We start from the raw sequence: 15,888 nt of genomic DNA on the forward strand, positions 1-15,888 counted from the left end.
AGAGGGACACGGTGGCTCAGTGGCTAAGATGCTGAGCTTGTCGATCGGAAAGGTTGGCAGTTTGGCAGTTTGAATCCCTAGCACTGCGTAACGGAGTGAACTCCTGTTACTTGTCCCAACTTCTGCCAACCTAGCAGTTTGAACACATGTAAAAATGCAAGTAGAAAATAGGGACCACTTTGGTGGGATGGTAACAGTATTCTGTGTGCCTTCAGCATTTAGTCATGGCAGCCACATGACCATGGAGATGTCTTCGGACAGCTCTGGCTCTTTGGTTTTGTAACAGATGAACACCGCCTCATAGAGCTGGAAACAACTAGCATGTGTTCTGTAAGGGGAACCTTTATCATTAATTGGTAACTGGGAAACTGAAAAGCAAAGCATCCAATCTTTATTCTTGCAAACTAAACCAGGCAGGCTGTCCCAGACCAAGTTTTTGTTTGAAGTAAGTACATCACTTGCCCAACAAAAGAGATAAAAAGAAAGGGGAAAGTGGTTAGAAAAATATTAATTTTATATGTTAAATCTATTTTGGTTTATTTTTGTAAAATAAATGATGACATGGTGTTATATGTCATGTGTCATTGTCCATGTGAGGTTGTATTTACTTATTTTTAAGAACTGCTAAGGACCAAATAATTTTTACTATGTCCTGATATGTAAAACTATAGAACTCAGAGAGGGTTTACTTCCTTTTTCTCATGACAATATGTTAGGCTCAATTCCTTTTGCAAAACAAGGAGATTTCTTTCTGTCCCTCCCTGCTGTTATATTGCCTGCACACTTCAGTGAAGGGAAACCTTTTTCATGTATACCAGGGAGTCCTAGTGAAATAATGGAATTGGCTTGAAAAGCATAAATAGTGTTGGGCAGAGCTATGTGGTCCTGTGGTCAGAAGCACTCCTGTGAAGATTGAAAGCAGTTTTATTTCCTGTGATAGAAGCAGAAGTATATTGAAGCCAGGAGCGAATGCTCAATACAAATCTGAGTCTACATAGTAAAAATATAAACTGTTCAAATTGCCAGTGCAAGACTATCTACGTGCCACTTTCTCTTAAAAGCAACAAACTTTGAAAGTGTATTTAAATTAACTAGGAGGGGGCCAGAAATCCCATTTATCAAAGGAAAACAAAACAAAAAGTTTCCTGTTGCTTCCCAGTGAATTGTTCTGTTTATCTCTACTGAAGAAGAGATCGCCCCTTCAGCATCTTTGCATCTTTACTATCTCAAAAATTAAATCTACAAAACAAGAAAGAGAGTGTAAACCCTTGCTCACTGATTGTTTTCACACAGCCCAGGAAAAGAGACCTCCTGCCAGTTTATTAGGGGTTATAAACCTATTCTCAGATACCAGCAACTGCTAAGCAAAGCAAAGCAAAGCAATAACCCTTTACTTACTAACTCTCAATACTACTTCATTACTTTCATTATCTCAAAAAAACACCAATTTCTTTAAAATAATTAATTTTTATCTAATGATTAATTGATTTATTGTTTTTATTGATTAGTGATTATGATTGAGTGTTTTGTGCATATAGTGTCATTACTGAATTAGTAAAATCAGTGATTTAATGAATTTAATTGAACAGTGTGTTTAGTAATTACTGTAATAAATTAGGCTGTTTGTTGCTTAGCAAAATTATTTGATTAGAGTGATTTGAATAACCAATTGATTGATTGATTGATTTTTAGTAATAAGTAACCTTACTTTTGATTTGTTCTCTAACATATCAATTAACATCTATTTATTACCAACATTCATTAAGTAACTGTCTACCTATCACATTAACTAGCTATTGTAATTGATTACTGTACAATTGCCATTGACCATGCCAGCTAAAGTTCTCCCCTCCTCTGCTCGTTGCAGAATACCTTATTCCACCAGACTCAAAATTCTAGACCTAGAAAACCTAGAACCTAGCGGCGTATGCCTTCGGTCTGATCTAAGTATAGTATCTAAAATCATACATTGCAATGTCCTACCTGTCAATGAATACTTCAGCTTCAACATAACGACACAAGAGCAAACAATAGATACAAACTCAAGGTTAATTGCACCAAACTTGATTGCAGGAAATACGACTTCAGCCACAGAGTGGTCAATGTCTGGAATACTCTACTTGACTCTGTGGTTTCTTCCCCAAACCCCAAAAACTTTAACCTTAGACTGTCTACTATTGACCTCACCCCTTTCCTAAGAGGTCTGTAGGGGGCATGCATAAGCGCACCAACGTGCCTACCGTCCGTGTCCTATTGTTTCTTTTCTTTTCTTTTTTAATTTTTTGTATTTTTCTTATATGTATCCATGTATTCAGAACTATGTTTTTACTTATACCTATTATCTTGTAAGCAATTGACATAAACAAACAAACAAACAAACAAACAAATAAATAAATAAAAAAGCAAAGAAGTGGCCAGGACCTTATAGTGCAAATTTTAGGACTTTCAGGCTCATATGAATGGACAGCTGGAGGGGAGAAAAGGAACTTTTGAGCAGAGAAAGGTTCCTTCTATACTGATTTCCATACACACATCTTTTCTAACACTATCAGGTCTGGTCTATAAAAGACTGAATGACAGCAGCTGAGACCACTTGAAATTTTGTGTTCTAGATCCGGTTGTTCTGTCTCTTCAGTAAAACTCTTTTTAAATGGCTTTGTTTTGCTGTGATAGTTTTTGTCCTTTTCTCTCAGGTAATTGTTTTGAAGCCTGGTGCAAACATTTTGATACTTTTACACATTGCAACATAAACTACCTTATAATTTAAATTCTTCTCAAGGAAGAGGATCACTGAGAGAATGAAGTGATGGCTTGAGTGATGGGGGGGGGCTCTTAAAGTAAGGGAAGCTCTAACTTCCTACCTATCAACTTTCTCATTTGTCTCTGACAGTTGTTGGCACTCCTTTGCTTCTTCTTCAGTCCCTGTACTTCCTTGTTCCTACGCCCATCTATTTTCTCAGAGAAGGCAATACATCAAAAATAGTTGCAAGTTGAAAGAAAGAGAGCAAAAATGAAGGACTTTGAAAGAGTTTCTGTCCCAGTTCTACAGAGTTGTTGCCAACATTGCTGGGTCTCTGAGATCATGTCCAGAGATGTTCATATTATTATATCACCAGGCAGTTTCCCCATCTCTATGTATGTTAATATTAATGTGTAGACCTATGATCCTGTGTCAGCAGAATAATACATTGTGCTAAATCTTTCACTAGATTGATATTTCTGTGTCAAAAACTACCCACTCTATAAGCCAGGTGTGTGATCTCTTCCTCAGTCCAAACCATAGAGATTAGCTTCCAATGACTAGATGGAGCAAGTCATGTTCATAGTAAATGTTAGCCAATAGGAACTTGCCAGATCCCTGCCTTGGAGTGTATTATCACCCACCCTATAATGAAAGTGTTGTTGATCATTTATTTAGCAAGCGTTGTGCAGGATGAAGAGGAAGACACAATTTTAATAGTGGACAACTTCAGGCTTCCATTACAGCAGGCTGGGAATGGAATAGTTAGTGAGCATCTTCATAGCAGGTTAAGTGGGATGTGAGAAAGAGACTAAGTGTTTATAGATAACAACAATAGGGATAACACCTTGCAGAGACAGACTATTTTCTGACCTTCTACCCTCTTTCTGCTTTGTTATGGTAATAAAGGGAAAGAAGAATATTAAGGTATGGCTAGGAATTCTGAATGGGCTGATTGGTCATCGGATGTTTCATATAGAGACGTGCAGTGGGGTGGTGGGGGGAGAAATCTGTTATTTATTTTAAACTTAGCATGTCATCCGCAGGTTCCTTCTAGTCACAACTAACCTAAAAGCATTCCTAGAAACAAACTAGGGATGTTCTTTGGTGAACTATCAAAGTCTACTTATTGGATGATGCAATAAATTTTAAAAAGCTATGGTTGTAAGCAAGCAATCTCATTATTGTGCTTCTTAAGGGCAGGAGTTCTTTGAGGGATTCACTTGAATCCTTGATTTAATACAGCAAGGTACTTTTTAGATTCTTGTTCTTCTAGGTTTCTTAGGTGATAAAGAAAGCCTTTTGTATTTTTTTCAGAAATTTAGGTATCTGGCTGGGTGTATGTTTTTGTTTAAACCTAACCTTCTAAAAGGTTGTAGAAATGTTGTCTTTGAAGTGGGAAGATCCTACTTTTAATAGCTAGTAGAAATACCAAATGATGCAAGGGAGCTGCTTGTAAATGAAAAGCGTGGGGAACGTGTTATGTTTAATGGCTGAAAAAGAACAATAATGAGGGAAGCTGCCCCCAAAGGAAGAGAGAGAGGCGTAGATCAGAACAGATTTTTCTAAGCTGATGCCTTCCTGATGGGTTCCTGATGGCTTATGATTCCTGCAGTCAGTCTACATGACAAGTGATGTGAGTAGTCATTCATCCCCAGGTTAAGTCAACCTCAGTTAAAAGATTGAGAGAGAAAAGTTAGACTGTTCATTTCATTTCCTATCTCACCCCCACCTCCCTCTCTAGAATACTCCAGTACTTTGATGAATCAACTGAACCTGACATTAAAGAAAGGGAGGAAACTTCCTGTTTCTGGAAACTTCCTGTAATCATATAACTGAACAGTTTTGAGATTTCACAATGTTTTCCGTTTCCTAATTAGGACATGCTTAAAGGGGAACAGTTGGCATTCCCATTGGTGAGGGCCATGTGTTACCTGCAGCCGGCCAAGTCGAGAATGAGCCTGATTTTTCTCTTACCTACGTTTTGCAATCGGCAGCTGCTCTGAACAGGTGCCGGCTCTCTTTAGAGCAGATGGCACCAAAAGTGAGTTTGTTGGCAAGTGCCTCTGCAAAGCAACCCTTCTTCTCACACATATTGATGTGTATGCAACATGTCACATTCAGTCAGACCCATTTTTTTTTTTTGTTATAGAGCATTTCAGTTTGCAATAAAAGGCCAGTGAGAGGAAGGCTCTGACTTGGCCTGATAACTATTGTGATCTAAAAAGGGTTGCAGTTTAAGGACCAGACCAAATGTTTTCAGGCTTTTCCGACTATGATATCCAATTCATTTAAAGAAACATGCCTTGATGGACCCTTAATAAGCAGTCAAATATCATTAGATTTATATTGAAGCTTGAATATTTTGATTTTTTTTAAAAAAGGTAGTAGTGCAGATTATTCCCATTTGAGATACTTTCTCCAGCAAACAGACATAAAAATGTGGTCCACTGAGATTGGTCCTAGAGTGAAGTAGGCAACTCCGCCTGGGTAATATGGATTGTAGCTTACTTGCTTTGCCTAATTTCCCCTTTTCATATTTCCTTTTAATCAGTGGTCCCCAGGTTTTGTGGCTTGGTGTCCCAGCAGTGGGGAAGGGGGAACTGGGCTGTGCGAACGGTGGGCAGGTACACAGCTCAATGTGCAAGCAGTGGGCCATCCTGCATGTATATCCGTGCTCAGCTCAACTTGGACAAGTTGAGCTGCATACGCATATGCACACACGCTGGCACACTGCTCACACAGCCCGATTGGGGACCTCTGTTTTAAATGATATGTGCCTCTGCCCTTTCCTATACCCAAAAAACAAGATATTTGATCAAGTTAAAAAAAAGTGAGTAGTGTATTAATCTCTGTAATCAGCCTATGGTTTCTTTCTTTGACCAGCATTAATGGGGATCTTACAGAATTTGGTCTGTGAATTGTGATATGAACTATATTGTTCTATGAGGAATTTTGTATTTGTTAATTTTACAGTGTAGTTCTTAATTCAAGAAACATTCTGGAAGTTTCTGTATTTTTGTCTTAAATGTATTCATAAATTTGTATATTTAGCTAAAATATGCGAAGAAATATGTTTTCATTGAGACAATATAGAAGTAACATACTCATATACAGATGTTTTGTGTCGAATCCCTTTTTAAATTCCCCATTACAGTGGGAATTGGATAGAATTAACTTCAGGTTAAACAGATATGAAAGTGACACAGCCCCATAAATAGCCATAAAGAGACTGATTTGCCCATCATTGGCTGTCAGTTGCTTTCTCCCCTCAATGAGAGAATTTAAACCTGGCAAAGGAGGCTAGAGGATTATTGGCTGCATATTCAAGTGTCTGCTCATGCCATTTATTAGTAGTCAGCAATGGTAAGTAGTACAGGAAATGCCTGATTCTTCAGACTTCCATTCTTCAGACAGTCAATTCAATGGACAAAACATTATTTAAACTAGCTCCTCATATAATGGACTAAGTTTGTTTTTTTGTTTTTTCAAGACAATATATAGGCAGATACACACACACACACACACACACGTATATAAATCTACTTCATGTATATAATTACATAAATTATGTTTTATGTCATTTGTGCCTGTTTTATTTACATATACAAATGACATAAAATTGATGCAATAGATGTAAGTAGACAATAATGTAAAAGATGTCAGTAACATAAATTTGGACAGTGGATATTCAGATTGAAAGATAATCTATTTCCACCAAGCGGTATATTAAACCAAGGTTTGACTTCTAGTCGCTAGCTCAGAGAGGAGAGGAAGGCAATTGATGAAATAAGCATTGTGGCATTACAATGCAACCTCCACTCTTTTTGGTGTATGTGCCATGACATATGTCAAGAGCCAACTGTCCATTGCATAGTACTTGCTTTTTCATTCTGATGAGTCAGATTCTTCAAGTGCCTCTTCTATATGCTGGCATTTTTACTATACCAACTTTCAATATCAGCTAGGAGAGAGTACCTAGCTAATCCTGATTGACGTCAACAGATTGAGTCTCTGGGTAGCACTGGAATGGGAATCTCGTAGGAAATTCCTGGATGGTAGGCTCGTTTGAGGAATTGAAGAAATATTACAGAAGGCAACAGTGGCAAATCAGAAGTCAAGCTCCTTTTCCACAATCTTTAAAAAACAGCAGCACTGCTTTTTAATGAAAACATTCAACCAAAGAATTAAAAGCGTAGCCACAAAAGAAAAGAAAGCACAGCCCAACAGACAGATGTGGGATTTTTGTTCTCTTGTATGGTGCTAAAATTTCTGTTGAATGAGATATGTGTGGGTGGCCTTGGTCAATGCTGTTCTTATTTCTATTATAACGTAACAGAAATAAGAAAGTGTTTATAACATATTCTATTTTTAATGTCTTGTTTTTTTATTTCTGCAAATTGTAACTTGCCCTAAGTTACTTACTGAACTGAACAGAATATTGTTTCTAATAAATAAATCTGGTTAATTAATCTTCTTTTTGAGTTCATATATTACACCAACCCAGAAACTAGCCTATACAGTTTATTTTGTTTAACATACAAAGAAACCAGCCAAGTTACTGCTAATCAGTTTAATGTGTCGTGCAAATGCATCTGTTCAATCTTTGACCATGGGTTGTGTGCAGTGGTGGGATTCAAAAACTTTTACCACCAGTTCGGTGGGCGTGGCTTGATGGGCACGCTTTGCACACATGCACACACTTTGCGTGTATGTGTGCGCCAAACATGCACTTTACACAGGCGCAGAGGCCTTTGCGCAGGTGTAGAGGCATTCTAACTCACTTCCTGCAAGCCTGCACTCTCCTGTTCGCTTCAGCAGCTGCCATGCGACACTCTTCTGTGCCGCACAAAGCAGCTGCTCTTCAAAAGCAGAAAATAAAAGTGAGTATGGGAGCCCGGGAGGGCAGGTGGGTGCAACAGCGGAGTGGCGGAGAGAACCGGTTTGGTCTCCACTGCTCATCGCTGCTACTGGCTCGGCCGAACCGGAAGAATACCCCCAATGTTTGTGTGCATGGAGCTGACTTTCTGGTTTCATAGAAATGCCTGATGCAGTGTGGCATGCACTGACTTTTCCATAGCAGAATCCTATATAATGGCAAACAGCCTAAAATGCCACCCTTTGTGACAGTTGCAGTCCCTTTGTAACACGTTCAGAATAAAGTTCAGATTTAGTAGTGCCATATAGAGGCATCAACCATAAAAAGTGTGTGAAATTTTGCCTGCTGATCATCATCTCAAGGGAGCATTAGCATTTTCAAGTGTTTTAGCATAACCATTAGCTTTAAAGTATTCACAGTAGCATGATCTAAAAATTCAAAGGCACTGCTGTAGTCAGTGAAGCATGGCTAAACCTCTATCTTATGATGGCCATCTGATCTCATGCCCTTTTTTTGAAACCTAAGTATTCATTTAGTATTTGTCTCTCCATTGTTCTTTGCAAAATCTTCAATAAGTTGTTTATATAATGATTTACAAATTGTTAGAAATTTACCTTTTCTCTTGTACCTTTTTTCTTCTGCACAAATATATAGACCATTTCCCCCCTAATATCTAGGCCATACTGTTTTGTTCCATAGCTACCTCTTGGCACAGAACTGTTAATACTTTAGCTACCTCTTCTCACAGAGCTTCAAACGATTTGGTAGTTCTTTCTGCTTGACAGCTGGTCTATTGCCTTTCATACCTCACTTTTTAGTAGTCAATTCTGAATATGTACTCTCTGTACAAATGTTTCCATCATTCTACAATCCTGCATGTAAAATTACTTTATCTTTTTCTGCAGTTAAATGGTACTTATTCCCAACTATTTTTGATTTTAGTCCCTAATTTATCCTGAAATAATGGTTTGTGTACATTTTTATTTGCATCTTTCATTTTGTATTATTTATAAATGCATTGTGCTTCTTTTTACAGTTTTAGTATTGGTACTTTTAATATTTTAAATTGTTTTGCAGTCTACGAAAGGAAATTCTGGCCATCGGGTGATTGAAAATAGTTTTTCATCTGGTCTTGATAGGTGCATGCTCTGTGAATGCGGAAATGGAGAGAATAACAATAGCTTTTATTCCTTTGCTTAAATTGAAGCAATTATAACATGAGCTGCATAGGGAAGGGAAGTGTTCATTGTGTGTATCTGTCATCTGAAGCAGTTATACACAGGGCTATCAAAAGATGGAATTCCTCCCTTGCTTTGTGATATATGTGTAGCTTGAATTCCTTGCTTCCCTTTTATCAGTTTCATACCCCACAGGATCTTCTTTCACAACCCTGTTGCTCTGAAATCACTGGTATCTAAGCCAATGGCTCCAGTTTATGTTAAAAGGCTTCAATTAGTACTATATCCACTTCATACCATCAGATAAACATTAATGATTCTTAAGCTGAACTCCATTCTTTGGCATTCCCATGCAGTTTCTTGTCAACAGTAAGAAAGTGGCTTCTTTTGCCTTTGGGAGGGATTTTTTTTTTCCCAATCCTCCACTTCAATTTATATCATTGGGATTTTCTGGAATGGTCCTCCATTAAGCTATTAACCAGATATAACTTTGCTTTCTGAGGTAAGTCAAATTGTGCTCATCCAGACAAGGAGCATCAGCACTAATTTTATTATAAGGAACCATTAAACAGAATCTTGCCAGATTGAAAATATTTCTCCCATCCTCTCTTTTTAGCTTCTACGAAACCAGGCAGGATCCCTTCTGAAATGTTTCCCATGCTTTTCCCTCATCTGTGGACTGACTTCCCTTTGTTGTCCTGGCTGTAGGTCTTCTTTTCTTTCTTTCCCAAGGTCATTTCCACATACCATCACAAATTGGCTTGTGCCGATACCTTCTGAGAAGCTTGCATTCAAGTGTACCTTAACCTTCTTTGTTTAAAATTAGATTCCTGTTTGTTTTTTTTCTCCATGGCTACGTCACATTCATTCAAGCCAGAGGAAAAAGAACTGACCAGAAGGGGTTGGTGCATTTTCTTTCTCCCTGGGCACCAAGACCCCCATGCCAGCTTGGTTTTGCTGTTCATTTTAAACAAACAACTGGAGTCGAGGCAACCAGATGAGGCTGACATCTGCTTCTTCGACTCTTGCCAAGTCATTGCTGTTCCATAGCTAGCATGGATGAGAGAGGCTACTGATGCCAAGTTCTTTTGGAAAGGCACAGTGCATTCTTCACATCTCTCTTTCCCTGTCTCTCCCTGTTCCACTGGTTTTGTTCATTTCCTCCAGTATACTAAGGAGTGCATCTGAGGTGGATATGAAGCTGCTTAAAAAAGTGCAAAGAACATCTCAAAGGGCTGGCCCTGTTTAGTGAGGAAAACAAAAGCCCAAGAGATGATCTAACAGCCCTCATGAGGAGATCATGCCACACACACACACACAAAAAAAAAACCATTTCTGCCAAAGAAGCAGTATCTGTAAGCACTGAAGGATAAATTAGGTTTAGATGAAGGGTTTAAAATTGTAACATAGCAGAATTCTGGAAACATGGCCCTTAAACAGTCGCTGAAGCACTTTCTCTCTGCAATTTTTTTTTAAAAAACACCATTGTATATCTAGCAATCTAGCAATATATACACACAAAAACTCATATTTCAGTGAAGAACACAGAAAGCTGCTTCATGATATTAAGACCAATGACCCAAGTAGCTCAGTGATGCTGCTCAGATAGGCAGAGGCACTCCCGCCCCTATTTGGAAAAGCCACAGCAGAACAGGTCCACCTGGTTGAGCTTTGGAGAACAGAAACTTAATTCTTGGACAGGTTGGGAGGGCATGCAGACTATAGGTGAAAGAGGAACTCTTCAACAGTTTTTCAAGGAGAAGATGACCTATAGAAGTGATTATGGGAATGCTGAAAAACTCCAATAGAAGGAATTATTTCAAGATTTTGCCTTTTTTAGTGGCGGGGAATTTAACTGAAGTGTGGAATGCCAGTGAAACTACACACTACACTATTGGAAAAATTATTGTACAATAGAGGATTAGACACTCACATGTCCCCCATGGCTACCTTGTAGCTAAATTAATTTAAGAACCATATACCTTACCCATGGCAAAATTTTCAACATGCTATTTTTCTTTTAAATTATTATTAAAATAAATTCTCTGTCATCAAGTTTAATATGAACCCTAGACGTTTAAAGGCACTTTTTCTGCTTCAAGTGCTATAGATTCTTCTTAATTTTTGATAACTGAAAAAAGTTACATAATGTGAACTTTAATTTTGTACATAAAAGAATTGTTTGAAGTTCTGAATGGCTCATGCAAACCATAATCCAATATAGATATTTTAGTAATTATTTTGCTAGCAGATCACAATGAAGAAGAGCATGGAAATCAGCTAGCTCTGATATGTTCTTGGCATCGAATAAAATTCCTAATTTTATTCGATGCCAAGAACATATTTGCAAACTAAGATTAAAAATTGATCCTGTAGCATGGGGACTTGTGGACTTTTATCTGTTAGGAAAATTATAAGATGACAGAATCTTTTCTGCCAGCTGGATCTGGACGATGGACCAAATTGCATCTCCAATCTTAAATGATGGGTCCCTAGGAGAAGAGACTTTGAACTTTCCAAAACCATATCATATTATTCTAAATATTACTCAAAAGCTTGAGTGCAACCCAGCTTCAAGCAAATTCTACTTTTACCTCCCCAATCCACTGAAAACTGGCATCAAAAGCACAAACTCATTTAATTGGTATCAAAATTAAAGCTAGGCTGCCAATGAAGGCGGTTCTGAGAATCTGAAAATTGAAGTTTATATGCCTCAAGGATGCCCAGCTGGGAAAAGTTTCCCTAATATTTGTGCATCTTAATAGTAAAAGTTGTTATCAGATTATTACAGAATTTACAAAATAACATGGTTGGAAGGAACTTTGGAGGTCTTCTAGTCCAACCCCATGATCAAGCAGAATCTCTTTCTGTTCCTTCTTGAGGAAGCAAATAGATAGATTGATATAGATAGAATTCTTCATTGGCCAAGTGTGACTGGACACATAAGGAATTTGTCTTGGTGCAAATGCTTTTAGTATACATAAAAGAAAATATACATTCGTCAAGAGTCAAGAATCATAAGGTACAACACTCAATGACAGTCATAGGGTACAATAAGCAATCAAATCATACTAGGAAACAGTCAATATAAATCATAAGGATACAAGTAACAAAGTTACAGTCATACAGTCACAAGTGGGAGGGAATGGGTGATAAGAAGTGATGAGAAGATTAAAAGTAATATTAGTGCAGACTTTGTAAATAGTTGAACGAATATACTGCACATATCCAGAATTCATCCAATTTTCTAATTATCTCAAAACTTTGGGTGCTTATCACCCCATCTCTTGTTTTTGTAAAGTGGCATAATGGGTTGAATGAAAAGTAATCCCTTTAATGTTGCATATTGACAACAGTATTAATGCATTAATACTCTGATATTTTCTTTACTGCATGTTCTCTTACTTCAGATCAGGGGGACTTGCTGTGAGAAATTTCTATCTTTTCCCCAAATTAAAGGAATACCTCCGTGGGTATTTGTTTCTTGGAAATGAAAAGGTGGAAATAACTGTCAGGATCTGACTGAAGAAACAAAATGTGGAATTCTTTCAGATTGCTTTAATTGTCCATTGTAAAAATGTATTTATTTTTTTATTTTATTTATTTATTTTGATTTGTCAATCACTTACAAGATAATAGGTATAAGTATATACATAGTTATGAATACATGAAATGGGTACATATAAGAAAAATAAAAGAAACAATAGGACAGGGAAGGTAGGCACGTTGGTGCTCTTATGCATGCCCCCTGCAGACCACTTAGGAAAGGGGTGAGGTCAATAGTAGACAGTCTAAGGTTAAAGTTTTTGGGGTTTGGGGAAGAAACCACAGAGTCAGGTAGTATTCCAAACATTGACCACTCTGCTGCTGAAGTCACATTTCTTGCAATCAAGTTTGGTGCAATTAACCTTGAGTTTGTATCTGTTGTGTGCTCTTGTGTTGTTATGGTTGAAGCTGAAGTATTCATTGACAGGTAAGTCATTGTAATGTATGATTTTATATACCATACTTAGATCAGACCAAAGACGGCATAATTCAAGGTTTTCTAGGTCTAGAATTTCAAGTCTGGTGGCATAAGTTATTCTACATTGAGTAGAGCAGTGGAGAACTCTTCTTGTGAAATATTTCTGGACGTTCTCAACTGTGTTAATATCAGGTACGTAATGTGGGCTCCAGACTGATGAGCTGTATTCAAGTATTGGTCTAGCAAATGTTTTGTATCCTCTAGTTAGTAGTGTGATATTGCCGGAGAAAAAGCTACGCAGGATTAGGTTAACAACTCTTAATGCCTTTTTGGCTATGTAGTTACAGTGGGCTCTAGCACTTAGATCCTTAGAGATGAGTATTCCAAGGTCCTTTACAGAGCTTGGATCATCAACAATGTCTTGACTATTCAGCTTGTATTTCATTTTCTGATTTTTTTTGCCAATATGTAAGACAGAGCATTTATTTGTTGAGATTTGACGTTGCCATTTGTTTGACCATTCTGATACACAGTCAAGATCTTTTTGAAGGGTATTGTCTGTGGTATTGAACAGTATATGCAGTGAATGGTAGCAATTATGTAGAAAAGTAAGTGTTGGTAATAAGAGAGCTCATTCCAAGGATTATTGTTCCATTTCATTCACTAAAATATCCCCATTTACACTAAAGTTACAGTGATGAATGCTTTAGTTTTCATTCAACCAAAATATATAGGAAAATACTTTATTGAGGGTGATTTTTTATTATTAGTAATAGGAAAGCACTAAAACTAATACTCACCTGTTTTTATCTTGTTTCTTTACAAGACCTCTGCAAGGCCTGTAATTCTCCTATAGTAAACTAAAACTATCACAGAATCATTTTTCCTGTTGTCTTTAGATTGTTTGTCCAAAGAGTTATAGATAGATATCCAATATTCATATTTCTACAATTGTATCTAGTCACCTGCAGAAGTTTGGGCTCAAGAATATTGACTAGATTTATAGTCTGAAGGAATCTATTCAGATTAACTAACCCCTGATTTTTGCCTACTATAAAGTGGTATGTCTCCCCTTCTACAGTGAGTAGACCAATGTCATCCAGGGAGCTTCTAAAGAGTATGGATTTGAATTTGGGTTGCCCACTCCTAAATTAATTGTCTACCCACCATGCTATACTTGCTCAAGTTCACATTAACCCTAGATTTAGAGCCAAGCATGTTCTCTGTTAAACTGTTAAATATTTTCTTTTTCTTATCAAGTTCAAAGTTATGTTATTAATTATTCATATGACTTCTTGTAAATGATTCCTAATAAGATTCTTTGCTTCTCTTTCTTTCTCTTGTCTTTGGCAGGCATTGACAGAGAATAGTTTGGGGGTCATCACAACTGAAATCCGTGAGGCTCCAGAGTTCTATTATGCTGAAGAATATCATCAGCAGTACCTAAGCAAGCACCCTAATGGTTACTGTGGACTTGGAGGCACAGGGGTTTCCTGTCCTATTGGTATTAAAGGATGATCCTTACTCACAGGGCAATCATTCCCTAAACCAAATGTCAAACTTAAAGAAATGTGTTTTGGATTTTTACCGCAGACTTCAGTGTAGCTTTCATAGATATGAAATCACTGGCATTTATTCTCAAGGAAAGGCATAGTATCAAGTAATGCAAAAATAATGTGCAATCTTCCTTGGACTATATCCTTTTCAGTTTAGATAGGAAAAAAACACATTTTAAATAGAAATAAATTCATTACACTTAAAAAATCTGCATAATGGAGGAGGATTTTCCACTTAAGCATAGTACCCTCTGCCTTTTCAAAAGATGAATAACTTCCTAAAACTGTGAAGGATCACTCTTAAAAATATAGGAACTTCTGAAGTGGCACAGTCCATGATGGTTTATATCAGAGACATGCAATTTCTGAAGCTATGAAGGCCATAATGGTCTTTTTATGGCATGTTGAGGGCTAAACTCCAGTTGGTTCAACATTTAAAAGATGTATGTTTTTTTTTAAACAAATGATTGTTCATTTAACAAACAAACTATTGCAAGGATTATGGTTAAGGAAACCTCACTCCTTAAGCACTCTCCCAACCCCTAAAATGAAGGGAACAGTTTTAATTTTTTAGCTCTGTTCATTGGCCAGATTTGCAAAAGTGGTCATGGTAGATTGTATGTGACATATAGGCTGTAATTTTGCACACTTATAATCTTGCTGAATATGTATACATCAGAATCCCATTAGTGCCATGTGGGTAAGATTTGGTGGGATTTTGTATCATATAAGCTAACATAACTTTTTACATTAATACTATAAGCTGAAGAGTTAAGGCAAATGTATGCATGTCAAATTTAAGTAACAAGAAAGGATATTAGCAAAATTATTGTGGAGAATGTTTCCTGGGAATGAATTGAATTTGAGAAACAGGAGGCAAAGGCAGGGTTAACATCTCCACACCTCTCCCATTTCTTTACTCAAAATATCCAATCTTGCAATTCACTTTATAAATTAACACCAGAGATACAATATTAACAACTAGCTATTAGCCTGATAGCTCTGCCCCAGGTTGTGGTACCATTATATATATATGCTTTTTGAAGTCAAGTGCTAAATAAATTTCAAGTGGGAACATTATGTAGCTATAACTACCCTTAAAAACTATTACATTATGCAAGAAATTGAGTATTTGCTGAAAGTAAGTGAGGGATGTGAACATTGATATTGAATAAGTTTCTAAATTGATTTCTCGGCTTGATTCTGAAATGTAAAAAGAAAGCTTGAAGTTTTATGAGTTTTTTCCACTCACAGATTTCTTTTATGTCCCAAACATTTGTTTCATACAAACATGTTTAAGGTGTTCCCTAATTCTTTCACCAGTTGCAGTCTCTTACACCAACACACTTATATAGAGAGAGAGTTTCTCAACAGTAGAAATAGATCACATGCAGAAGAAGCAAAGTAGATTCTGTTGATCTGAGAATTGGTCTGAATTACTGGGGAAACTGTATCAAATATATCACAATAAAGGGCTGCAAATATTGATAATGGTTCTTTGTGCTGTTATCGTAAGTATATGAAATCTAGGTCTAGGACTTGACTTTTGGCTCACAGCTTGGTAACTATAG

General features: G+C 37.1%; 1 protein-coding gene across 2 annotated transcripts in view; it reads left to right on the forward strand.

Moving 5' to 3' along the window:
- Window positions 1-15,803, forward strand: part of MSRA (methionine sulfoxide reductase A) — a 215,628-nt gene extending 199,825 nt beyond the window's left edge. For both annotated transcript variants that reach the window (XM_026715937.2, XM_087929969.1), the window contains one exon: window positions 14,115-15,803. In XM_026715937.2, coding sequence (XP_026571722.1) covers window positions 14,115-14,279 — 165 coding nt within the window. In that variant the 3' untranslated portion in view covers window positions 14,280-15,803. The remainder of the gene's footprint in view (window positions 1-14,114) is intronic.
- Window positions 15,804-15,888: the final 85 nt, after the last annotated feature.

This window comes from Pseudonaja textilis, chromosome 1 (genome assembly GCF_049901715.1).
Source record: "Pseudonaja textilis isolate UNSWEBS1 chromosome 1, rPseTex1.2, whole genome shotgun sequence".
NCBI classification, from domain to species: Eukaryota; Metazoa; Chordata; class Lepidosauria; order Squamata; family Elapidae; genus Pseudonaja; species Pseudonaja textilis.